This window comes from Ascaphus truei, chromosome 3, assembly GCF_040206685.1.
Source record: "Ascaphus truei isolate aAscTru1 chromosome 3, aAscTru1.hap1, whole genome shotgun sequence".
Taxonomy (NCBI): Eukaryota; Metazoa; Chordata; class Amphibia; order Anura; family Ascaphidae; genus Ascaphus; species Ascaphus truei.
The window spans coordinates 416369774-416396181 of NC_134485.1; the positions used below are offsets into that span (position 1 = coordinate 416369774).

At 47.5% G+C, this 26408-nt stretch overlaps 1 protein-coding gene across 3 annotated transcripts in view; it reads right to left on the bottom strand.

Moving 5' to 3' along the window:
- GDPD5 (glycerophosphodiester phosphodiesterase domain containing 5) overlaps positions 1-26408 on the bottom strand; it is a 362801-nt gene that overhangs the window by 102265 nt on the left and 234128 nt on the right. For all 3 annotated transcript variants that reach the window (XR_012800052.1, XM_075592696.1, XM_075592695.1), the window contains exons 3-4: positions 16639-16742; positions 3685-3778 (exon numbers count right to left, since the gene is read on the bottom strand). Coding sequence is in view for 2 of the 3 variants with exons in the window: in XM_075592696.1 (XP_075448811.1) it covers positions 3685-3778; positions 16639-16742 (198 nt within the window). In the remaining variant the exon portion in view is untranslated. The remainder of the gene's footprint in view (positions 1-3684; positions 3779-16638; positions 16743-26408) is intronic.

Genomic DNA, 26408 nt, shown 5'->3' on the forward strand with positions numbered 1-26408 from the left:
AGTGCATTTCTGTATCTCCGGTTCTGGAGGTCGCAGAGAGTTGAAATTTGGCCAATATGTAGGGTCACTGTAGGCTTTAAAAACTGGCAGATTTCGACCCACTGGACCCACCAGAATGGAACTTATTAATATGTGAAAATATTAAAGTGTATATGGGATTTTGGATCTGCTCTGAAAATGCAGACTCCATCTGCTATGCTAATAGGGCAGGGAGGGCATCCTGAAGACTTAGCATAGCCCTGTGATCAAAAGTGATCAAAAGTTAACTGCCCTAATTGTTTATACTAGGGTCAGGAACAAAGAAAGTTGAGTGGTTTGGGAGTGTCAGCCTTCACACTTAAAATCTACTTCAAAGAGATTTTCCTAGCCAGCTCGGCGCCTAGGGTTAAGAGTACAGGGCTGAAATGGTATATAAGACAGATTCACCCCTTACTCAATTGTCTTTCGTGTCTTCTGATGATTATGAAGATTGCTGTATGAACTGCCAGTCTGGATTTGACTGTTTCATCATTTCATCTTAAGTGCTTATATTTTGTCTGTTATTTGTACAATCTGTTGTGTTCACCTTTTTCAAGGAATAAATTATATTTTATCATATCTAAGCCTCGTTCAGTTCAAACCAGTTATATTTTTGGTGTGTATTATTAACAGCCTGTCACAAAGTTACCGTCACACCTCCCCGCCCCCTTTATAACTCTCTTACCCTCACAAACCAGACAAGCTTCCGCTCTCCCCATTTTCAAGATCAACCTTAAGTCACACACCCAATGAAGCATTTCCATAGTGGTGTAACATGACAATGGGTCACTGTATTCACACTTGCCCTACAAAATATGCACTTCCATGTACTCCTTGTATTAATGTACATACATATCTTTATGTAGATGGCGCCCACAGCGTACTCAGCACTTTACAAAAGACAATACAGGGAACGGTAATGGAGAAAGTGTAACAAAATCAAACAATAGGAAAGGAAATACCTGCCCCGGAGAGTTGACAATCTAATCGTATGTTGGGAGACTTGGAGACAGCAGGTGAGGAGACAGCAGGTGAGGGAATAAGTGCAGTAGATGGCAGTGCTTGGCCACAATGGTTGGTAGGAGTGACAGGGTGTGGGACTGTAGTCATGAGTCTAGGTTATGGAGATGCTTCATGTAAGCAGTGAGTTTTAAAGTTTGACTTAAAGGTGGGGAGAGAAGGTGCTTGGTGTATACTGAGTGCGAGGGAGTTCCACAGGTAAGGGGCAATGAGGGGAAATGGTTTAATGAGAGAAAGAGAGCAGTAGAGGTGCGAGGGTTGGAAAAGAGACAGTTCTTAGCATAGTAGGGCCATAAAGAGAGAGCAAAGCTGATATAGAATGTAGGTGGAGATTTTGTTTATAATATTGTGTAGAGTCAGCTCTCAAACTGACAGTGGTGACCTCTCCGAAATACACTCATTGTTTGTGTATTCACCACGATAGCACTGAATTGATGTCATATCTGCGTATTCAAACTCCAGTCTCCCATAAATATTTATAAGAGCAACTGATAGCTCCTGCAGAACAGGATTTGTAAAGGTTTCATTTTAATCAACTTTGTACCCCTAGGGACCTCTTAATTCAGTTTAAAACAGAGACTCCTCACTAAAGCAGCAGTTTGGGACCCTCTGGTGAATGTAAAATAATACTGGATAATTCAATAATTAGAGTGGCAGACCCCCACTCCCGTAACTGTACACCCCTTAAGACAGGCCTGCACAACTTGTAAAGTGAGAAGGGCCGAACTGTTCCAAGGAAAACAGATTCGGGCCGCACAGGTAAATTCGTCATCATCATCATCATCATAGTATCTTCCCCAGCACCCCTCATCATCCTCATATCCCCCCCCTGCATCTCACATCACCCTCCCCCCCAGCATCTAACATCACCCCCCTTACATCTCACATGACCCCCCCCTGAATCTCACATCACCCTCCCCCCTGCATCTCACATTTCCCTCCCTCTCAGCACCCTTCATCTCCCCCAGCACCTTCATCATCATCTCCCCCAGCACCTTCATCATCATCTCCCCCAGCACCTTTCAGCAGTCCCCCCAGCTCCCTTCATAATCTCCCCCCGCACCTTTGAGCAGTTCCCCCTCCCCCCAACACCCTTCATACTCTCTCCCAGCACCTTTCAGCAGTTCCTCCCAGCACCCTTCATACTCTCTCCCAGCACCTTTCAGCAGTTCCTCCCAGCACCCTTCATACTCTCTCCCAGCACCTTTCAGCAGTTCCCCCCAGCACCCTTCATACTCTCTCCCAGCACCTTTCAGCAGTTCCCCCCAGCACCCTTCATACTCTTTCCCAGCACCTTTCAGCAGTTCCCCCCAGCACCCTTCATATGCTTTCCCAGCACCTTTCAGCAGTTCCCCCCAGCACCCTTCATACTCTTCCAGCACCTCTTAGCAGTTCCCCCAGCACCCTTCATAATCTCCCAGCACCTTTCAGCAGTTCCCCCCCAGCACCCTTCATACTCTTTCCCAGCACCTTTCAGCAGTTCCCCCCCAGGAAGCTTCATACTCTTTCCCATCACCTTTCAGCAGTTCCCCCCAGCACCTTTCATACTCTCTCCCAGCACCTTTCAGCAGTTTCCCCCAGCACCCTTCATACTCTCTCCCATCACCTTTCAGCATTTCCCCCCAGCACCCTTCATACTCTCCCAGCACCTTTCAGCAGTTCCCCCAGCACCCTTCATACTCTCCCAGCACCTTTCAGCAGTTCCCCCAGCACCCTTCATACTCTCTCCCAGCACCTTTCAGCAGTTCCCCCCCAGCACCCTTCATACTCTCTTACCCCCACCCCCCCACCCACCTGATCGAGGCAGTGGCAGCGGGCCTCAGCCAGGAGGTTTTAGCCGTGCGGCTACCAGTACCAGGGCAAGGTGAAGCGTGCTCTAGCAGCCGACCCCGGAAGCTCCGGGTCACACTACTAGAGCGGGCTTGGGGGGTGGGGGAGAGGGGGGTAATTGCGTCCGCACGTCAACTGCAGGTGCTGGAGTAGGCTCGGCAGGGGAGGACAGTGAGAGGAGAGAGAGCACATCAGTGCGTCACCGCGTCACCCTGCCACCCTACCAAGGAAGGGAGGTGGAAGGGGAGGTGGGATTGTCCGTCGCGGGCCGCACAGGGAGACCCAGCGGGGCGCATGCGGCCCGCGGGCTGTATGTTGTGCAGGCCTGCCTTAAGACATGAATAGAGGACCATATACTGGGGAGAAATATATAAATCTCTGGATCAATTGTTTTCATTTATAACAAAAATGACAGTAAGATATATGGAGATATACAGGAAATCTTGTTTTGAAATATATACTGGGATTTAAAACAAAGGAACAATACAATAGGCACAATTACCTAGATGTTAAGATTAAAATGATTTAACCATTAATATGAGGTTGCTATATCTGATTCTCATTCAAACCCGATGAATCAAAACACATACAGTACAGTGTAATGTTTTCCTGCTGTTCTAGAGCCTTTGACATGGATTATCATTACATAGTGCAACACCTTCATTTCTGGGCCTAGAGATGGGTTAATAGCAAATTAAAGTAAGTACATATCTTGTAGACAGAATGTCCTTTTCTAGCTTTTTAGGAAAATATATATGAATATGCTGAACAATACTGTTGATTCTAAACATTGCTTCTATACGGTGAAGTACTTACCAAGAGTGCTGTGATATATATGAAGCCAGCAGCAGTTGTTAGAAGAATTGGAATGGACCAGTCATCCCAATGTCCTGTTCTGTTATATAAAAACCTGCGAAAATGAAGAAAAGGAAAACATATCATGAACCCCAGCATTGTTAAGGACTACCTGACCAAAGCCGACAATGTGTCATCCATATTTTCCATGGTTAGACCCTCTGACGATCAGCCCCAGGCCTGTCAGAAGAATTACTGGGACACAGATCTCAAGCCATGAGCTGGGCTCGGCCAATGCGTTGGGTCTTTGTGTTTTATGTGATAGGCTGGGGAGGCAGGGCAGGGGCTATAAGGCCAAGCTGCCCCTTCCCCTATTGATGGCCCAGCTCCCCATCTACTGCTGTATACAAGTGTATGGTAATAGTATGTTACTGTTGTGTTCTCGCCCTCCCAACCCCCATTAAGATTAGCATTATAATAGGCAGGCTAGGTAGGCCATGTAATCTATAGCAGTGGTTAACTTATTCATTCAAGATCCTTGCAAGCATTATACTGTAGGGCACTTTTCTGAATGCATCATTTTGTTCTGACATTTACATTTATGAGCGCTGGGAACTCCATCCTTGTTTTATTATCAGGAAACTGCTCTCTTACTGAAAATAGGTATGTGCATTCATGTACATGGGCAGCAGCAGTGGATGGGACCCCTCTGTAGCTTCAGTCCCAGTCCCACGACAATCTCTGTAATGCACTGGTTTTGCCAAAGAAAAGTAGTTGGGACCGCAGCACAATAACTCCCTCTGCCATTAGGTGGCACTGTGCTGCTCATGCGGCTTCTCTCCCTCGCTAATGGTGAGCGTGGCAGAGTGCGTGGGGGGCAGAGTGCGTGGGGGGCAGAGTGCGTGGGGGGCAGAGTGCGTGGGGGGCAGAGTGCGTGGGGGGCAGAGTGCGTGGGGGGCAGAGTGCGTGGGGGGCAGAGTGCGTGGGGGGCAGAGTGCGTGGGGGGCAGAGTGCGTGGGGGGCAGAGTGCGTGGGGGGCAGAGTGCGTGGGGGGCAGAGTGCGTGGGGGGCAGAGTGCGTGGGGGGCAGAGTGCGTGGGGGGCAGAGTGCGTGGGGGGCAGAGTGCGTGGGGGGCAGAGTGCGTGGGGGCAGAGTGCGTGGGGGCAGAGTGCGTGGGGGGCAGAGTGCGTGGGGGGCAGAGTGCGTGGGGGGCAGAGTGCGTGGGGGGCAGAGGCGAGAGACGGGGGAGAGGCGAGAGACGGGGGAGAGGCGAGAGACGGGGGAGAGGCGAGAGACGGGGGAGAGGCGAGAGACGGGGGAGAGGCGAGAGACGGGGGAGAGGCGAGAGACGGGGGAGAGGCGAGAGACGGGGGAGAGGCGAGAGACGGGGGAGAGGCGAGAGACGGGGGAGAGGCGAGAGACGGGGGAGAGGCGAGAGACGGGGGAGAGGCGAGAGACGGGGAGAGGCGAGAGACGGGGGAGAGGCGAGAGACGGGGAGAGACAGGGCAAAGGGGGGAGAGGGTGAAAAGAGAGGGGAAAAGAGAGGGAGAGGGGAGAGAAGAGGGAGAAAAAAAGAGGGAGAGAAATAAATTTAAAAAAATACAGCATAAATGGGGAAGCTATTAGACAAAATACCAATATAATAGTTATTTTTAAGCTATGTAATTTGTTTTAGAAATTATTTTTTAATGTGTCCGGTTTTTACTTTGAGAAATGTAGTCACCTTGCCTTTAGGCAGAATGGTAATAATGTCCTACATATCTGATAAGCAAATAATATAAAAGTATGGTATAAAGGGATGTGTTGGAACAGGATTTAAAAAAAAAAAATATTTATCCAAAGAAATTAGTGATGTACCAGAGGTCGGAACTGGTCTTTCCCCCGTCAAACACCTGGCAATTATTTTACCTCCATCTGGATCAATACACTTGTAAACTAGGCACATATCTCCCTAATGTTTTTCTAAGGAAAAGGATGTACTTGTTGCACATGCAGATGTAGCCGGCGTTAATGCGTCTGCTGGCACGATGCAGCGGGACACACAACGCACCAGCCAATGTGTTCTTGCATTTGCTGGTGCGCGCCAGCGGGTGCTTTAACGCCAGCTACATCTGTACCCCTCTATTTTAAGCCTAAACAGCTATGCATATAACCAAGCTCCAAACTGTATATAACAACCAGGAACTATATACACAAGAGTGCATTACAAGACAGATCCTGTGAGGATGTTTTTCATTTCATAAAATCAATAGCGCCCGAAGCAACGATGAAAGAAAATCCAATATAACTGTGGAGGCATAGGTTAAATTAGTATTTAAATAGAGACCTTATTTATAATAAACTGAAACAGATCAAGTCTATACACTATCACACTTCAGTGAAGCGAGTAGATGGCTTAACTTGCATTTTATTAGCTCCATTTATAAACCTTGCTAGCCTTTTTGTTGCAAGAATAGAGCTACCAATTATTCCAGTTTACTCAGGGTAATTGCAGCAGGTCTGGTCTCACTTACAAGATGTAGACTTGTCAACTCTCACTGATTTGGGGTCAGGCTCATTTTTTAGTATAATCAGTCTCTTAGACAGACTTCAGTTGGCATCGCTCAGGAAACACTGGTGTTGCAATAAAGGTAAAACGCATATATACATCACAGGCATATTCTAACTGTAACAAGGTATGTCATTCTACCTATCTTTCCCCGCCCTGTTATGCAGGTCCTGCTAGATGCAGGCTGTAAGGGGTTAATCATATGGGTTTGTGACCCCACCCATGCTCCTCTATGATGGACAGGAGTAAGGTGGTGACTCATGGCCTGTGTATGCCTATCAGGGATAGGTATAGACCATGAGGCTGCCCCTTCTGTTCCTAATTAGGGGGATACCAAATTTAGAGGAGTCCTGTTCCTGCTCTGCAGGAGAGAGGAAGCAGTAGAACTATCAGACTCTCCCATGGCGGGAGAACGCACTGAAAGTCTAAATTAAGCTGAAGGCATTTTATCATATCCTTAGGTAAGTGTATGGCTAGGGCCATGATTTATTTTAAAGCCTGAGAGTGTGTCATAGTTCTCCAGGACTTGAAATAAGTTGGGGAGAGATGTCAAGGGTTTTGAGATAGGTAGGAATACATTGTCTGCAAATAGCAATTCTTTGTATTCTTTTTTTCCCATTACTCCAGATATGTCCTGGTTCAATCTGATCTTAGGTGAGGCTCAATAGAAAAGCGAACAATAACGGTGACAGAGGACACCTTTATCTGATGCCATGTGTTATGTGAACTGCACAAAGTACTCTGGTTGAGAATCGTACAAACCACCTTTAGAAATCTTCTTGAGAAACCCATGGTCCCCATGATCAAGAAAAGAAAGCTCCAGTCCAATCTATCGAAGGCATTCTCAGCATCTAACGACCACAACAGGACTGGAGTCCCATCAGTATTTATCCTGTTGGTAAGGGCAGCTATTCGATGCACATTGTCTGAGGCATACCTGGTGGTGATGAAGCCCACCTGGTTGTGATGGACCAGGAATAAAAAAAAACTAATTTAAACAATTAGTTAGTACCTTTGCAAATAGCTTGGTGTCCATATTTATAAGGGAGATGGGACGGTAACTCACACAAGTCGCCGGATCCTTCCCTTTCTTGAGAAATCAGCACTATGTTTACATATGTTACACATGTTTACACATGTTTGCCAAAATTGGGGTCCCATTCAGGAATTTCATGAAAAGGATCGTCAGATGTGGTGTGAGAATGAGAATTTCTTTTATAATATTGGTTAAGTTTTGCTATCTGTTTGGGCTTTCATTTAGTGAGAGAGCAGGACTGTAAGAAAGTTGATCACCTAGGATTAGCCTGTGTCAGCAAGCCTATGTTCCCGTCTCCATAGAGGTCTTGGAAGAACTTTCTAAACTCTTCCATTATTTTGGCTGGATCATGCAACATCCCCACCCATTTTAAGATTAATAGCCTGTATGTTATATTATTAACCCGTCGCTTTTCCCACAAGTTTCCTAGCCAGCATTGTATGTGCCTTATCCCCTCTCTCATAATATTTCTGAGATGCCCACCTCACGGCCTGTTCCGCCTTGTTTATTAAGCATAAATTTAGCTCACCTGTAACTTTGATAGTCTTCGCTAGATTCTCCTCTGATGGGTTCTGTTTGTGTCTATGTTCTAGGGTGTTCTAGTTCCACAGTGAGCTCCTGGATATTCCTAAATCTCGTTCTCTTTCCATGAGAGGCCGACTTAATTATCGTCCCTCTGATTACAGCTTTGTGAGCCTCCCCAACCATGGAACAGGAGACTTCACCTGCACTGTTAATTTCGAAAAAGGTTTTGATTGCCTGTCCCACTTGTTCCATCACATCTGGGCCGCTTAGTAGAGATTAATTTAATCTCCACTGTCCAATCGTTCGAGGAGCCACTCAATTTAGAATGGAGATGACAATTACTGCATGATCTGACCACGTTATACTGTGGATGTTAGGGTTTGGTAATTCTATCATTTGCGGGTCTATTAAAAGCACATTTAATGTTAACTTTAATTTAAATTAATTAATTTGTAAGAGATACTGTATCTTGGACAAAATTAAGAAAAACACACATTCCCAGCTAGCTCAAACTCCCACACCCACCACATGATGAATATATATTTATGTCAACGCAAGACATTTCACACCGCTCACTCATGAATAATAAACAATTTCAATGAATATAGTTTTCAAGTGTCAATTAATAACACAAATGAGTGCTACTAATGTACAGAAGTTAATCGTATTAACAATTGAATGAACACGTGACACAGTCACAAGAACATTCACAGATGTACATTTTTGGTGCACATCACAATAGTAATTTTGTATTTTTGTGAATAGATATAGTGAAAAACCAAGGTGAAAAAGTAAAAATAAAAATAAAATATTGTTAAAACACATTGAGCTGATGTTACTGATCCCAGACCAACAACACTAATGAAAAGTGACTTCACAAGAACTGCCAGGTGCTGAGACTTTAATGTGCTGATCACTATTTGAACCTCCTGCTAGATGTACATGAATCAAGTTGCAAACCTGCCAATCAATGCGAAATCACTGATACAAAATATAGAGGAGCGTCATCACACATATATTGCATGTGCCATAGTAAAACAGCTTAGCAGGCTGTGCACTACTGCAAAATTAGCAGTCCGTTGAGCAATAATAAATCCAAAAGGTCGGGTTGCACAGTTTGTAAGGGGATTCCCTCAGTGGCTAAACTATCATATAAACGCTACTTGCTTTCAAATAGCACAGCTCCAACATCGCTGTCAACTTGTACTGGGAGTCCCTGTAACTAGTGACAGACCATGTGAAGATTAGTTAACAACTGCCAACCCAACATAAAGTACTTGATTCATGTACATCTAGCAGGAGGTTCAAACAGTGATCAGCACATTAAAGTCTCAGCACCTGGCAGTTCTTGTGAAGTCACTTTTCATTAGTGTTGTTGGTCTGGGATCAGTAACATCAGCTCAACGTGTTTTAACAATATTTTATTTTTATTTTTACTTTTTCACCTTGGTTTTTCACTATATCTATTCACAAAAATTAAAAAATTACTATTGTGATGTGCACCAAAAATGTACTTCTGTGAATGTTCTTGTGACTGTGTCACGTGTTCATTCAATTGTTAATATATTTATGTCAACCAGAGAGCTATTGAGCGTGGCAATTGCATACAACAAGAGACAGGGGGTGCCCAATGCTACATCCCATTGACAAAACATATATGATGAAAAGTATTAAGTAAAATACTTCAATAATAATATTAAATACTTGGTTATTTGGTTAACCCTTTGGCCAAAGCGTCATAAGCCTGCATACCAACGTCAAGGTATAACCAAATTAATGCAGGTCCTACACTACACTACACTGTGAACCCTTCCTTTTACCTCTGTAAGAGGGGAAGAACCATACTTGGGAGGTCAAAATTAAGACAATAAGGAGATTTTATTTAAATGCCATATCATGATCACATAATGTGCAATCTGCCCGAGAAAGATATGAATTAAAAAAATTAAACTAAACTCAAAACAATATAAAAACCACAAATGTTCCCAGCACTCAAACGAAAAGAACAAAAGGTAAATGGATCAGCCAAAAAAGCATTTAATGGTACACGAATGATGCACAAACTGGTCGCAGACCAAAAGAGAGCAATATGTGCTGGGGCAGGGACAAGGACAGGGAAGGGGAAAAGGGGGGGGGGGGGAGGGGGGAAAAGGAAAACGGGGTAAAAAGTCCAGGGCAAGGGGGGCAACGTCACGTTCCGGGGTATGAGAACCCCTTCTACAGGCCCGTTCCCAGGTAGACCGTAGCCATCTGGTTCTTCCCTTTACCCTGCAACAATGTCCCTGGGAGACACAGTGACAAACTATCACTGAATATCCCAACAGAATTAAGAAAGGCTGTGAGGCACAAGATAAAGGTATATTCCTTTGAGGTTCAGACTCTGACCATCCAGTTCCCGTCATTCACATAACTTTCTTAGGGTTAGTTGGTCTGATTCTTGTGCCTCACAGCCTATCTTCATTCTGTTGGGATATTCAGTCTACCTGGGAACGGGCCTGTAGAAAGGGTTCTCATACCCAGAAACGTGACTTTGCCCCCCTTGCCCTGGACTTTTTACCCCGTTTTCCTTTTTCCCCCCTCGCCCCTGTCCTTGTCCCTGCCCCAGCACATATTGCTCTCTTTTGGTCTGCGACCAGTTTGTGCATCATTTGTGTACCATTAAATGCTTTTTTGGCTGATCCATTTACCTTTTGTTCTATTCGTTTGAGTGCTGAGAACATTTGTGGTTTATTGATTAGTTTGGGAGGAATTAGGGTCCTCCCTGTTCCCGCTTTGCACCTATTATTTCACACTACTTAGTTTGTGTGCTGTCTAATACGGTTTGTCAAAACAATATATAGTTTTCATAGGTCCACAGTGCTTCCAGAAATTATATTTAAACAAATGTAATAGTTTTACATTATTTTTGACCTGGCAGATCTTTTCCCCCCCCACCCCCCCTTTTTTGTGGGATTTTCACCTCTGCGGTGATTTTTTGATCATTTTTTTGTATGAGGTGTATCCATTTCTGTGTATTTACATTTCAATGAAGTAAAAAATTCTTAAATACCTCAATACGGAGTCGGTATACTTTGTCTATACGAGTGCGGGGAATATCATTATATTTAAATGTAAAGTAATAGTTTGACATTTGTTTTGGACCTGGCAGTTGCAAAAACCATTGGAAGTGAAGAGGTTAATGAATGTGGCAACAACAGACTGTGATCATAGACTTCCAATTCTTGGAACTCCTTACCAGTCACTGTATCCATCAACCTTGGCCAGTAGTAACTCATATCGTAGCATTATCGGTTATCTGCACATAACACTCTGTAACCATGAAACTTGATCAAAGAGAAAAATGATGAACTCAAATCCAAAGCTGAAGAAAAGGGGCCAAAAATCACCATAGCAATGGCAGCACACACAGTTTAATCTTCAGTAGAACAGGTCTCAGAAGGTCATGCTGTGTACTGCCAGCACATTCCAAACAACACAGTACAAGTCCTGAGCTATGACTCGCACTCATCTGTGCAGTCACATCATTTAGCTCCACATTTACTCAGCAGTCTTCTGACACATGACGCTAGACAACACCTTACAACTTGGTGTCTTCCAGAGACAGAAGTTCCTTGTGCCTTAGTGCAGGGATGCACAAACTAGGTGGTTTGCCAGTTTTGTTTTTTGGGGAGGGGGGGTGGCGGTTACAGAGATCCCACGCTCTTCAGCGCGAGGTCTCTAACTCACTTACCTGGCTTCGGTCCACGCGTCTCCATGGCAACACGACGTCAAATGACACAGTGGGGGTCACGTGACATCACATGCCCCTGCAGCGTCATTTGACACCACATTAAAGGCAGGGGGGGGGGCGTAACCCAGCGGGAGAGCAGGCAGTGGGGGCGCAGCGCAGGACGTTTGCCCACCCTTGCCTTAGTGCATCCAGACTGCGTAGTTAACGTGGAGATAGTGCATCTAGAGTGATACCACTACATTCAAGTGCTAAAACCCTCAGAGACATTTTCTGAACGTCACAGGGACCCTTGGACTGTAAAGGGGAACATCATTTCATTTTTGCTTGTTGCCAAGGGAAGAGCACAGTCACCCCTCTATTCACATCTGCGGCTTAGCCATTACTATGTGACCCAAGCGGTCACATTGTAACTCTGCTGCCACCAATCTTCCAGCTTCTTAAGGGATGAAGTCGGTCCTCGTCAATAGCCTCCATGTTAGTGGTTTGTAATCAGAAACATTTTCCATAGTGCATAGCTCATGTGTGGATACGGCCCACAACCAGGAATATTTGTGGTAGAAGAGAGTCCACATATGAACATTGTCCATAAATAGCAGTATATTCTTCCTGGAGAAGAGCCTGGAGTCCACAACCACTAAGTCTGTGTGTAACCCAGGAACTGCACACAATACAAGTGCATTTACTCCATTGCCTAAACACTGATTATCACTATTGCCATCATTGTCACATGTGAACACATAAGTTAAAGGCAATAACCCAACAAGAGTATGTTCCTTTGATTTCTTCATAAAAGCAGCAAGTAACAGAATCCCTTTTACCATCAGCACTTTATTTTCAGAGTAATTCCCTGCAGATCACTCACATCAAAGTTATTGAAATGCTCACCGTTATTCAGTATAATGTCAGAATATTAAGCAGACCATTATTTTACAGTCATCCAGAGAAATCAAAATACCAGTTCCACAGTATCCATGCAAGATCACAGCTGCACCTTATTTATAAAATGTTTTACCAGGAAGTAATACATTGAGAGTTACCTCTCGTTTTCAAGTATGTCCTGGGCATAAAGTTATAATGACAACACATTTACATTAAATGAACAGGGTTATACATTATATACATCATAATCTATCTGTAGTCTTGCCTTTACCAAAAGATCACAAACAAGTTCAGACATTTATCAAGGAACAAAAGCATTAGTGAATCACGTCAAAATAATAAAAGCCGACGTTTTACATACTTAACCCCACATCTAAACATAAAAATGTTTTCATCTGAGGCTAAAACTTTGGACCCCTAAACTTCTTTTCTGTTTCTCCCCACTATGTTAATTACTGGTCACCTCAATTAAGTTACTGTATTCAACCTCAAACTTTTCTGATAAGAGGCTGTGTGATTTACCTAATTTCTTAAGTCAGGGTAAAGATTAATAACATGATTAAGAAGGTGTACAGATAAGGATGTGACAGAACATTGTTCTAAACATTAATGATGGACTCAAGAAATTAACACCCCTTTGGACTGCAGGTAGTTAATGAGTGTAGTGGAGAAACTTGTGGGGAGCGCAGGTATCACCATAAACATGTAAGGGAAAAAATAATAAAATAGTGTGGTATGTCTAAATAAACACAGCAACCTAAGCAGGAATCATGAATGGGAACTCACATTCTCCCAGTGGTAATACAGCCTTTGAATAGCAATAGATGCAGTGGGTAGATTCAGCAATGTGCAAGGGGGTCTTGCTTGCACACACGCCCTGATGTTAGCAGGACGAACCCTCAATGGAAATTAATCCGATCTGTGTTCGCCGACAAAACCGGAAGTGACGCGACGCAACCTCGGGAGGGGGTGGATGGAGTACACCTATGCTGCGCATCAATTTTTATGTGTGTGTAACGGGTATTCCCTATGAATACAGCCGCTACTACCTGCTGTGCAACCTGTGTGGCTCTCAGGAGCCTAAGCCTCCGCTTGGGGAACCTGGGGTACATGCATGTTATACATCTCTGGGTGCAACGCCTCCACCTGGGAGGGATCCCAACGGAGTGGGAGGAGACCCTCACAGGAAACAACCACACAAAGCGAGCAAATATAAAACAGGACTGTCTTTACTGCATAGCATAACATATATATTATCACACATCAACATAACTGTGGCTCCTCTCTAGAGGAGCCACATATGGCGTCACACAGGACGCTAACCACTATGCGCCACGGCGGACGCTAACCACTCTGCGCCACGGCGGACGCTAACCACTCTGCGCCACGGCGGACGCTACCACCTCTAGGCGTCACGGCGGACGCTACCACCTCTAGGCGTCACGGCGGACGCTAACCTCCCACAGAGTGATCCCACCCTGTGTCCAGTAACCCCCACCCAAATGTCTCGCACTCCCAAAGTCAAATACCAATGTGCGTGTATATGTGTGACTGCGCAGCCACTATGTCTGGTGATTAGGCCTTGTTGGTGCACGTGAATGGTAGGTTACCTGCCCGGGGCTCCAGCCACAGGTACCGCGATATCACTGGAGATCCGCCCGATCCGACGTTGTCCTCCACACCGCTTTGGGTGAATTTCAGCGCGGATAATATCACCTTAGTCTCAGGGTCTTTGGTGGTGTTCTGAGCCCAGAACCCATTCGCAGGGCTGCACGGCTTCAGCACTGTGTCCCTGACTAATCAACCAATTAATGGGGCAGTGTCCCTATCTAGGGCCTGTCCCTAAGATCCACAAACTACTAGGTGGCTCAGGACCTAACTGGGACCTTGGGGGCTGCTGGCCTAATGCAGAGGGTCACTGACCCCTGCATCCACCTCTTACCCCTAGCTGGTCCGGATCCTGACTCACTGCGTGCTGCCAAAACCCCGCGAAATGTATCCTTATTCCTGCAGGGCCATACCTCAGCCCTATTGGCTCCCTGGGGTCATGTGTCTCTGCCCCTATGCACCCTGGGGGCTGGCAGTCTCCTCTCGCGCATGCGCGAGCTATCTGGGGCCTTCCCGCGCTGTCTGTGTCACTGCGCATGCGCAACAGACCTAGGCATGGCGGCGCCCTGCTCCTTCAACCGCCGGGCCGGTGGCAACGCGATCGCAGCCTTAACGACGGCCCGATCGCATCCCCGGCAACCGGCCCGCTCGCCGCTCGCGTCCCTAGCTACCAGGGATTCCTCTCTACTCACTCCCTCGCACACAGCGTCTGGCCAAGTGGGAGGAGGGAGTCAGCCACGACAGGGGGGACCTGGCTACATGTGTATAAGCACATGTTGATCATGTAAGTGCAATACTAATTGCCTTTTTCAATATATCCATAGTGAACATACAGTGTTGCACTAGAATTGTCTTTCTTTCATTTCCATTGAAGGTTCGTCCTGCTAACATCAGGGAGTGTGTACAAGCAAGACCCCCCTGCATATTGCTGAATCTACCCACTGCATCTATTGCTATTCAAAGGCTGTATTACCACTGGGAGAATGTGAGTTCCCATTCATGATTCCTGCTTAGGTTGCTGTGTTTATTTAGACATACCACACTATTTTATTATTTTTTTCCCTTACATGTTTATGGGGATACCTGCGCTCCCCACAAGTTTCTCCACACCATTCAAGATAGGAGAAAATTGGATCTTCTCCTAAGAGGGTTGAGCAGCAAAGTTTGCCATTTTCCATTATATTTGAGCACTTTTGTAATTTATCACAATATTTTTGATTTATATATATATATTTCACCTTCATAAGTAGCGCCTCACAATTTCTGTTTTTTAGTTAATGAGTGTAGCCCAGAGGTTCCGGTGACCCTTTCTCACCTGTGCGCGCACAAGGGAGGGCTGTGTGGGCAGCCGAGTCGCAGGGGGCACCCGGTGACTGCAGATGCAGGGCGCCGCCATGTTGGTTCGGTTCGCGCATGCACAGTGGGAAGAGCGCGAAGCGGGACCAATGAGGAGGAGGCTCTCAGCTGGGACTACGATTCCCATGAGCCTCTAGGCAGTCACATGTCCCTGGAGAGCCAGTAGGGTTGGTAGATTGCAGCTGACAGGATAGGGAACTGTGCAGCTGGGACCACGCTAGTGCGAGAGGCTGGGAGAGCAAGGGGAGAGGAGGTGCGTGAGTGCAGGGGTCAGTGACCCATGGCATAGGCCAGTATTCCCCTAGGCCCCAGTGCAGGCCCCGAGACATCACTAGCTTGTGGTTGCTGCAGGGAACAGCCATTAGACAGGGACTTCGCCTTATTAGTGTGTAGAGCTAGTCAGGGACTCAGCGCTGCGGTGAGGAACCTGTCATCATTAGCCTGGGCTCAGGCTATTGGAAGTCACGGCACGTCGAAGCATCTCCTGCGGTGGGGAACTTCTTGTGAGAGACGACGCTGGATCTGCGGATCCTTTGTGAAGAATCAGCGACCGGGTGTTGGAACGCCCGGCAGGTATTTCACACGTGCACCAACAAACCCGTACCTTACAGGCGCTGATCCCGCCTTGGGGGGAGGTGGGTTACTTGGGGACACTTGGGAGGTTAAGTGACCAAGGGACTGGTCGGTTACTCAGGACACGGTGTGGGATATACATGGTGGTGGGGGGGGACACTACTCAAGGTGACGTGTGGCATGTAACACTGGTATATCATGGATATAGATATACATATATACACGAGCTGTTATTGTTCAGGGGAATCTCACATATTGGGGATCCTGGGCAAGTAAAGGTGCTGCCCGTTCTTATATTGTTGCCCCAGGCTCCCAGTAGCGGGGGCTCAGATCTCCGTGAGCCAGCAGGTAAAGATAGCACCAGTAGACCCGTCTATGTCAGAGGGAAAGAGGGCTACATGGGTATAAGAAGCCAGCGTTAGAAATGCATATTCAGAATCATTACCATCAACCACTGCTTCAAATTCTCGATTCACATGCCTGTACATAGCTTATGTTGCCTCAGAAAGAGTAAACGTGGATCTGCTAAGACAAAGTAACCCGTCTCTTCTTTTGAAACTGCAACTGCAAAGAAAGGATCTCACACTCATATTTTTTCAATCCTATTTTCATTTGCAGAGTTACAGTATCTTTGTTGTAAAACGCAGTACTGTTCTAGATCCGCGTAGGATACAACAGGTAGGAGTTGAGAATCCATGTATAGGAAAGAAAGTACTTACCAGTTGAACTCATTGTAGTCATTGCGAACTTCCCACCAGAAATAAAACCACGTCAGGGTCAGGAAGCAGGCAAAGGCGAGGATCGCAAACCACAACCGTTCCCACTGTTAACACAAAGAGAAGCTTATGAACATCATGAACATTACCTGCATGGACACTGAACATGCTTTAATAGTGAACAGAAGCTCTTCACTACCAGAGGGACATGGTCGGACAGTGAAGAGGTTAAAAGGTGCAATGCACAAATTAAACTGAAATTACTTTCAGTTTCCCTTTTTCATGCTGTTCACACTAAAAAAAAAAAAAAAAAAAAAGTGGCTTTAATTATTTTATTTATTGAAAGCATCAAAACATACTGTATGAAATCTTCTAGGTTTTTGTAAATAAATCAGTTCTGTAGTAGTAGATAAGTGACCGTTTTTTATTTTTCCAACTCAATGCGCTTTATAATGTGTTTTAATATACTGAGCATCCTTTGATTTCTATAGCAGGTTTTAGCCTAACTCCCCGCAGTGCAAGATCTTTGTAACACTTTCCTGTTTGTGATAATTTGTTACCAATACTCCCAGCAGTTTGTGCTGCAAACTCTAACAATCGATGTTACCTTACTAATACAGGCAGTCCTTGGTTATCCGACACAAAGCGTTACTCAAAATGGCGTTGGATAGCGAAACGTCGTAAAGCGAAACACGTTTTCCCATAGGAACACTGTTTAACTGAAAGGTTCCGTTCCTGAAGGCATTTTTAACACTAAAATACAACAAATATTTTACGCAGACAATAAGATATGCAGCACACACAAATTATATAGTGTATATACTGTATTATATATATATATATATATATATATATATATATATAATATTTTATAGTATAATATAATATTATATAATATATATTATATACACAAAAACAACTTTACAAAGCGTCGTAAGAGCGTTGGATAAGCCGTTTTGGCGTTGTAAAAATGAACATAGGTATGCATTGCATAGCGTTGGATAAGCCATTCGTTGTAAAACGAGGACTGCCTGTATAAGGATACATTCTAGATGCTGAGTTACACTGACTGAAGCATTGATTGAAGCTAAAAGTCGGCCATTATGTTTGGCACACAATCAGGATTTTTACAGATTTAGAACAGGAGTACCAAACGATTGCCACCTTAGGTAACAATGTAGAACTATACATTGACACATGCTTTACGTATTAGAAAGAAAAAAAAAGGGGGGGGGGGAATTACTATTGCAGCTTGAAGCACAGTGTTACCAGAGCTGAACCCCATTTAATTTCAGCTCCAGGGACCCCCTGCTTCCAGAGATACTTAAAGCTCACGCGTCACGTGGGCCGATAGTAAGCCGCACCGGATGACGTTACAGCTCCCTATCAGCCCGCAGGCCCACGCGTGATCCCTGCAAGCTGGAGTGGCTACCAGCACCCCGTACGGAGGTACCTCCCGAAGCAAAGGGTCACCGGAGGTTAAAGGAATAGGATTCAGCTCCTGCTTCACCTCAATGTAAATTTTAACTAGGGAAGGGGAGAGGGGAGGGTGTAAGTTCTTGCTACGGTGTAGTATGTAAGGTGGTGCTAGAGGCGGTGGATTCCTAGTGTAAACAGATACTTGCCCAAGGAAGAAAAGAGCCCCTATATACAAGCACGCATGAGCAGTGTTAGGCTGCGCTCAGGGTGCCGGTGTAAGTGCGCGCACGATCGCAACTCTTACCGGTGTTCTTATGGTAGTATCTGAAGTGCCCGCGGCATTGCAGCGTGTCGACGCCGCTATATTTTGGCCCGACAAGTAGATTTGTGTTTTGGGCTGCCGTCGTGTGAGCTGGTTTAGCCAATGAGGGTGAACCAGCTTCGTGACGCGTCCATGACGCGTTCGCCACGCCCCCGATCACCTCCCCAATCTCCTGCAGCCTTTGTGCACACATCGCTGGGGCTGCAAGGTCGCGCCCACATGCGCCAGCACCCTGAGCGAAGCCTCAGGCTGCGTTTATATTGTCGGCGACGTCGCATAAAAACAAATGAATTGGCACCGGCGCTTATAGTGGACGCGACAGCGCTAACAAAATTCTGGTAGCCAGTGGAATTTGATTTTTGGAGAGACTTGTCTCCACGTGACTGGCTATAAGCCAATCAGGGAGTTTCTCCGCCCGTCTGCCTTCCCCCTTGATGACGTCACTGGCCTTGTCATTATTCCACACTGGATACTCACACATCACTATACCCGCTCCATGCAAGAGTTTAATGCATATGTTGTATTCACCGACATTCTATATTGCATTTCGGAACTATTGGAGCGCCTACTATCCCCATACCGTTAACTGAGATTGGTAGTATAGGGGTCTAGGTATATGCATGTAGCAATCGGTGGGATTAGTGTGGTAGTGGACCCCAAAATAGGTTCTACCATCGGGTAGAATTGTACTTTTATAGAGAAAACAGGGTCGATTAGGACAACCAGAGGTCCAATTGACCTAAGAGCTCAGCAAATTTATATAGGGGTGGACATTTTTGCCGCCCTAGGCATAATGGGCCTAATTGGAAATCGTCTGGGGATACCCTTTCGTATTAAGGGTTATATTAAAGTAGAGAAGAAAAGCATACAGGTTGTCCTCGTTATCCAACGTTTCCCTTTACAACGAATGGCATATCCAACGCTTCACAATGCAACCCTAAGACGTTTTTGGATGCCTGAATGCGTTATCCAACGCTCACCGCCACTGATTAACATGGGACTCACTTTATAACAGTTTCACTATCCAGCGCTACTTCCAGAACGGATTCCGTAAATAACCAAGGACTGCCTGTATTTCAGAGAAAGAGGTCAAGCTCTGAAGCTGGAGGGGGGCAGACTAAAGGGGAAATACGAGGAAGTACTTCATCAGGGTTAGGCTGGTGGATTTGAGGAATAGTCTCGGAACAGAGGTGCTAAAGGCCAATACAGTAAGGGAATTCGGACACGTTTAGAAAAGACATAAGGCTATCGATTCGTATATAAGCCAAGGATCAAATCAGGTCTGAGCAGATTGGACTAGGTGGGCCCAAGTGGCTCTCATCCCCGGTCAAATTCTATGTTTATGTAACGGTTTTTCTGAACCGGCCTGACCCACCCAATCTCACATTGGCCCCTGTGGTCTAACCGGTCCCCATTACAGTGTGGTAGTGTCTGGTGGTGCACCTGTTGGCAACAGGACTCCTGAGTCTCCCGCATGATGGTGTGTGGGGAGGACCCGTCCAGACAGGCAGCTGAGGTAGTGTGCTGAGTCTCACCTAGTTCCAGTGCAGCGCCTCCACCTCATCAGGGTCCCTGCGTCCGCATGGGGATGATCCTGTTGAGGAACTCCTTCGTGGTGCTCCTCTCTGTACATTCACTCCACACATGTACACGAGAGGGTTTGTGATTGAGAACATCTTTATTGCCTGAGTGGGCTAGCTGCCCCTCGCAGTAGATATCTAGCCACTCATGTTCAGTCCGTGCCTCCCTTTAAAAGGTGTATCTCTCCTTAGATAGGGATTCCCTATCCCCGCAGGGATTTCTGCCCTGTGCCAGGTCCCTGGACACAGTCTCCTCTTCAGTAACTAAAACATAACCAGTAACTCAGGCTAGGACTAGAACTTGAACTCCTCCTCCTCTTAGCTGAACTTGTACTAGAACTACTTTTAGAAACAGTGCTCTGCCTTATGTACACTGGAAGCTGACACACCTCTGACATCACTAACCATGGAGTCAGAGCATGTGACCACTCCCATCCATACACAGGGCACCCCACCAGGGTGTGAGGGCAAACCTCCATAATTACTGCTGGCATGCCCACAACTTACCAGGCCTTACTGTCAGCAGGAGAGATGACTGTAGCCATTTTACATGACCGCTACATTCTCCCCCTGTGAATCCCATCGTCCTCGCTGGGACCTAAATTTGTATACCCTTTTCCAGGAAGCACTGAAATACAACACATAATTAGGTTAACTTCACATACAATTTTCCATGGTATATAACAAAATGTCTACAGTACATTCCGCCAAGCCCGCCCCGACCAGCAGCCACGAACCCGCGTAATGCATTAGTACCCCCTAAAAATAGTGACTCGGGTCATGTTTCTTAACCTCTCTACCGCCCATGTCTAGGACCGTGACGTGATAGTGCCTAGGCAGTCCCCTCTCGGGCCTATATGTCACCCTGTGTTTGTAAATGTTCCTTCCTATGCCCCATATGCGCACTAAGTGCTCTATCATCTCCTCAGCCTTCTTCCCTACCACTGCACTTCCTCTTCCGACTAAATGCATTTCAATGGCCTCCCTAAGCCACCTCCCTCTGTTTTCCTCTATTTCATCCATAAGAGGCTCAGGGACATACGGGTACTCCAACCCGTGGGATGATTTATACCGAGCCATTATGGTCCGCTCGGCCCTACTTATCCTGGTCAGGTCAGCCTTACCGGCCCTCCCAGGTAACACCCATGATAGGGGCTCATCAGGGTCCACGGGGTCTGATAGGATGCTAGGACCCATGGGTTCTATCTCCCTATGCTCAATCTGCAGCCACCGCTCCTGCCACTCTCTATCCATTTGCTCAGGTGTGAACTCTCCCACAGCCCACCAGTAATCCACTACATCTTCTCGCCGGATGAGGAACCGAGTGCGGTCCATCCATCCTTCGAATAGTGGGGCCCACCAAGGGTGCTCTCTGAATTTATGTGACCCCCCTGACTCCCTATCATCTTCCAGGGAAAATACCCCCGACGACCGTTCAGATCGCGGTACAGACCACCTATAAGATCCCGGGGCCTTTTTCACCGGTTCAGGAACTGCAGGGGGCAACCACCGGCCTACCGCGGCCACTCTCAACACTCCCCCTCCCCGAGACTCGTCCTCCGTAGCGCCACTGCGCTGTCTTTCCCCAGTCCGTCTCTCCTTCCCCCCAAAGGTATGTCCATAAGTTCCAGGCTAGGCGGGGATCCCGTGGAACAGGTGACAGGGGCAGGGGCTTTATCTAGGCCAGGGGATGGGGCATAGGGGCGAGTGATAGGACCCCACGGGGTTACGACCCATTCCTGGCTGTCCGTAGACTGGTCCAATGAGGACATCTCACCCTCCTCAGTCCTCAGATCGCCCATCCAACTTCTGGGCCTTGGAGGTGATCGGGGACCTTCCCCCGATCGCCGAAGCGTCGCTGCGTTGTTCCCAGCGGTTCCGCTGTCGCCACCGGAAGTGATGTCCTCCCCGGAACCGGAAACGCCGCCATCTCGGGTCGGATCCCCATTCGGGATCTCTTCTTCGATGACGACATCCGGAAGCTCCGCCATCGTCTTCACCGGAAGTGATGCCGTCTCTCCACGTGCGCCTCGGGCCTGGCACGGCCCTTCCTCCGCTGCGCTGTCTGCCGGGACAAGGTAAGTGATGGGGCTGCTTCTCTTACCAGTCCGCAGGGGCGTTGGCGTCTCTCTCCCATCGCCGCCCAGTCCTGGGACGGCGGGACTCCGTCTCTCGGCTCGCCGATCTGCGGGGGACGCCCTGTTTTCCAGACTGCCACTCACCCCACGGGGTGTCGTCCGTCCTGGGTCCCTCTTGGATCCCGATTTCGCCACCGCTAGTTCACAGAGGTCCTCATCTGAGTAATCTCCCTTCCCGGATCTCGGGGTCACCGAGCGGGGCGAAAGTCTTTTCTCTGCGCGGTCGGGGAGCGACCCGACCGCCTCGGTCGATACTGACCCAGCCGACTTGGTCGACTCCAGTCCCCTTTCTCCGGGACTCGCACGGTTTATCCACAGTGCGCCAGGGGACTCGGCGGAGCGTTTAACCGTGTCCCCCGGGGGGTCAGCAGGTTGGATAGGTATGAATGTGGGCATGGGCCACAAATATAATGTCCCGCAATGTGGGCAACGTGCCACCGTATTGACAGTGCCTCCGGGCAGCCCGCATTGTAGGCAGAGCCCGACCACCGTCTCGGTGTTAGCCACCCTGACCACCAGTACCCCGCCGGGTACCGAGTAGGGCTGTGTGGAGACCATAGTTCCCACAGCGGGAGGGCAGGCCATTCTTTTAGTAGGGACCACTTTCAGTATGGGTCTCTCCAGGTCAGTGGTTCCTCGCAACTGACCGGTAGAAGCTTCTGGGCCAGATACTTCCTGCTTCGGCTCCTCCTTCCGCTGACATAGCTGGAACCCGCCCCCAGGGGTTGCAATTATGGGCGGATCCCACAGGGGAATATCCTGCCCCTTAATTAAGGCCGCGCCTTTCTCAGTCCTGGTGGGCGCGGTCTGCGTTTTCGCGCCAATTTCCTCATCAGAGTGGGATTCTTGGGCTGCTGCTAGTTCCCACCTTCTCCTAGCTGCTGCTTTTCGTGCAAAATATCCCTCCTTTTTGCACGTTACCTCCGCGGCCGGAACTACTTCTTGTAGTGGCGCCGTCTGGATATCAGTCCCTGGGCCCAGTGGGTGCATTCCCACAGGCCATAATTGAAAGTCACTCCCCCTGGTGGAAATTAGGGGAGGGTCCCATAGACTAAGCGGTTGACTCAGCACAGGGGCCGAGTGAGTCACTGTCCATGAAGGCGCAGCCATAGCTATCGCGCCATGCCCCCCATCAGGGCGGGGCTCTGCTGTTCGCGCCATTCCCGGCCAGCTCTTTGCAAGTTCTGTATCAGCCATTTTCTCTGCGACTGGCCCATGCGGTTTCCCTAGCAAGCGGGAACCGCCATTTTGGTTGGCTTTTAAGCCCAAAAAGTCAGTTTGTTTGCTCTCCTCGCGGGGTTCTCCCCCAATTATCACAATTTCCTCACACTCTTCAAGGGTGGCCCCTCGGTGTCCCAGGCAGGATAAAAACGGGGCAGCCACGGCCTTCGCTCAACTCCAGAGCAGATTGGTTAAAGACAACTCAGCGACAGTTTGCTCTTCAGTGGGGCGCACGCCACGGGTGCCTTCCCCATCAGCCTCTGGTCGCCATTTTGTGTTCTCCGCACCACGCGGATAATCCATTCTCTCGTAACAGTTATCGTACATGGGGCTCCGTTCTGCGGGGCAGCCTCCACACCAGTACAATAAAGATTGCTCAGATGCACCACCACTTGTGTACCTGATCTAGGCTGGACTCATGTTGCACTACCTCAGGCTAGGCTCACTCTCTCAGTGTCTGCTGTGACTCCTTCCTCCCAGTCTGTGCTCCCTATGGTAAGTGTCTGGAATGGGCTAGAGTACTCTGGCTCTGCCATGCAGTACTTGGGGCGTCTACCTCTCTTGGTCAGCCTAGCACAGACCCTCTCCAGGATTCCTGACCACGTTAACAGGCTATCCCTTCTGGCGTCCTACCAACTAGCACTGCCTCAAAGTGACTCGGTCAGCTATAGCCCGGCTCCAGACCCCTCACTCCTTTCAGGCCCCTAGGTCGTCCCTGCGAACTGACAATATCCCGTCAGCCCCCTGACCACCCCTAGGTCCGTCCCTACGCAGCACAGAGTGGCAGCAGACTCTCTCCCTGTTTCCCAGTATGCCTAGCTAGAGCCTGTCCTGATGACAGATCTGATCTCAGCAGCTCGCCTCCAAATGTAACGGTTTTTCTGAACCGGCCTGACCCACCCAATCTCACATTGGCCCCTGTGGTCTAACCGGTCCCCATTACAGTGTGGTAGTGTCTGGTGGTGCACCTGTTGGCAACAGGACTCCTGAGTCTCCCGCATGATGGTGTGTGGGGAGGACCCGTCCAGACAGGCAGCTGAGGTAGTGTGCTGAGTCTCACCTAGTTCCAGTGCAGCGCCTCCACCTCATCAGGGTCCCTGCGTCCGCATGGGGATGATCCTGTTGAGGAACTCCTTCGTGGTGCTCCTCTCTGTACATTCACTCCACACATGTACACGAGAGGGTTTGTGATTGAGAACATCTTTATTGCCTGAGTGGGCTAGCTGCCCCTCGCAGTAGATATCTAGCCACTCATGTTCAGTCCGTGCCTCCCTTTAAAAGGTGTATCTCTCCTTAGATAGGGATTCCCTATCCCCGCAGGGATCTCTGCCCTGTGCCAGGTCCCTGGACACAGTCTCCTCTTCAGTTACTAAAACATAACCAGTAACTCAGGCTAGGACTAGAACTTGAACTCCTCCTCCTCTTAGCTGAACTTGTACTAGAACTACTTTTAGAAACAGTGCTGTGCCTTATGTACACTGGAAGCTGACACACCTCTGACATCACTAACCATGGAGTCAGAGCATGTGACCACTCCCATCCATACACAGGGCACCCCACCAGGGTGTGAGGGCAAACCTCCATAATTACTGCTGGCATGCCCACAACTTACCAGGCCTTACTGTCAGCAGGAGAGATGACTGTAGCCATTTTACATGACCGCTACATTTATATTTCTTATGTGCGGTTCTCGCATTTCCTCCTCATGATCTCCTAGGGAAACCTACTACAAAAACTTATGTTGGTAATACAGTATACAGGTTTTCTGTTTTATTCCCTGTGTCACCTTTCGTTACATTAAAACTAAAACTTAGTACACAGATTGGTTCTCGACAAGAATTCGGAGTTGCGAGCAGGACTATAGTGAAAAACAACGTTGGATAACCCGTTGTGTGAGGTCCAGCGTAGTTTCCTCACTGTATGATGCTATATTGGAAATTAGAATCTCTTGTTACATACTGTTAATGGGGGTGAGGATGTAGGTGTAACATGGAAAAGAAAGGTTACTTGCACTGAACAACAATTACCATGTATGGTATGTATTGTTATTTGCCTTTATGGGGAGAGGGGATTTTCTTATTAAAAAAAACTTTACCCCAGTTTACTCATTTTTTTGGGGAACATGGGGGACCAAGGAGTCAAGTGTAAACCCTGAAATGAATCCTGATGGTGGAAGCATAGTTTGGGTGTTGTGTACAGATTTAGGGGTCTGCAGTGGGGGAGGGCGAGAGATAAATGGGCAGCCAGTTTGTTGTAACCCATTTCTCACACATTCGCGCGAGCGTATACGTGACACTTATCAATCACGTTTTTGCGTCACAATCCATGTGCAACCACACATTTTGGATCTCCACATTAGAAGCGCATTGTAGCTCAAAGGAATATATGAAATGACATTCAATTCTACGACAATGTTTTGTTTGCAATGCTGTTTCCGCTATGATTGTGATTTACACTTTTTCCCCATATTTTGGGAACTATTTTCTTATGCTGCCAAACAAGTACACACAGTACATATATAGACAAGACATGGAGTCAATTAGAGCATTAGGCTGCGCTTATAGTGCCGTCTACAGCGACTGATGTCGTGCAGCACCGTAGCAAGTATATGCAGGCCGACGTGGGCGCGATGGTGCTGCAGAGCTGCAGAGCTGCAGAGCGTCAGAGCGGTTGCGATCGCCGCATGACATCAGCGGCTCAGCCAATGAGGACGAACCGCTCATGGCCACGCCTCCAGCACACCCCCTGTCGCCCTCCCCTGGTCTCCTGCACCAGAGTGCAGGAATCGCAATAACGACGGCTGACGTCTTGCGGTCGCATAGCCAGCGCTATAAGCGCAGCCTTAGGCATGAAAGTAAACACTGGAACAGGGTATCCCTGGGTGGCTAAGCTTACATGCATGTGGGAAACATACAGAAACAGCCAGGAATAATGGTGGAGCATTAAATATTTCCATCAAGCCGAGTTCTGATTTGAGATCCTTTCTAGAAATCGTATTTTATTTTAAACATCTTTTGAAATGATGTAGCAGTGTTAATTACACAAAAGTGAAAATGATACATAAAAAAAAAAAAAAAAAAAAAAAACACGAGT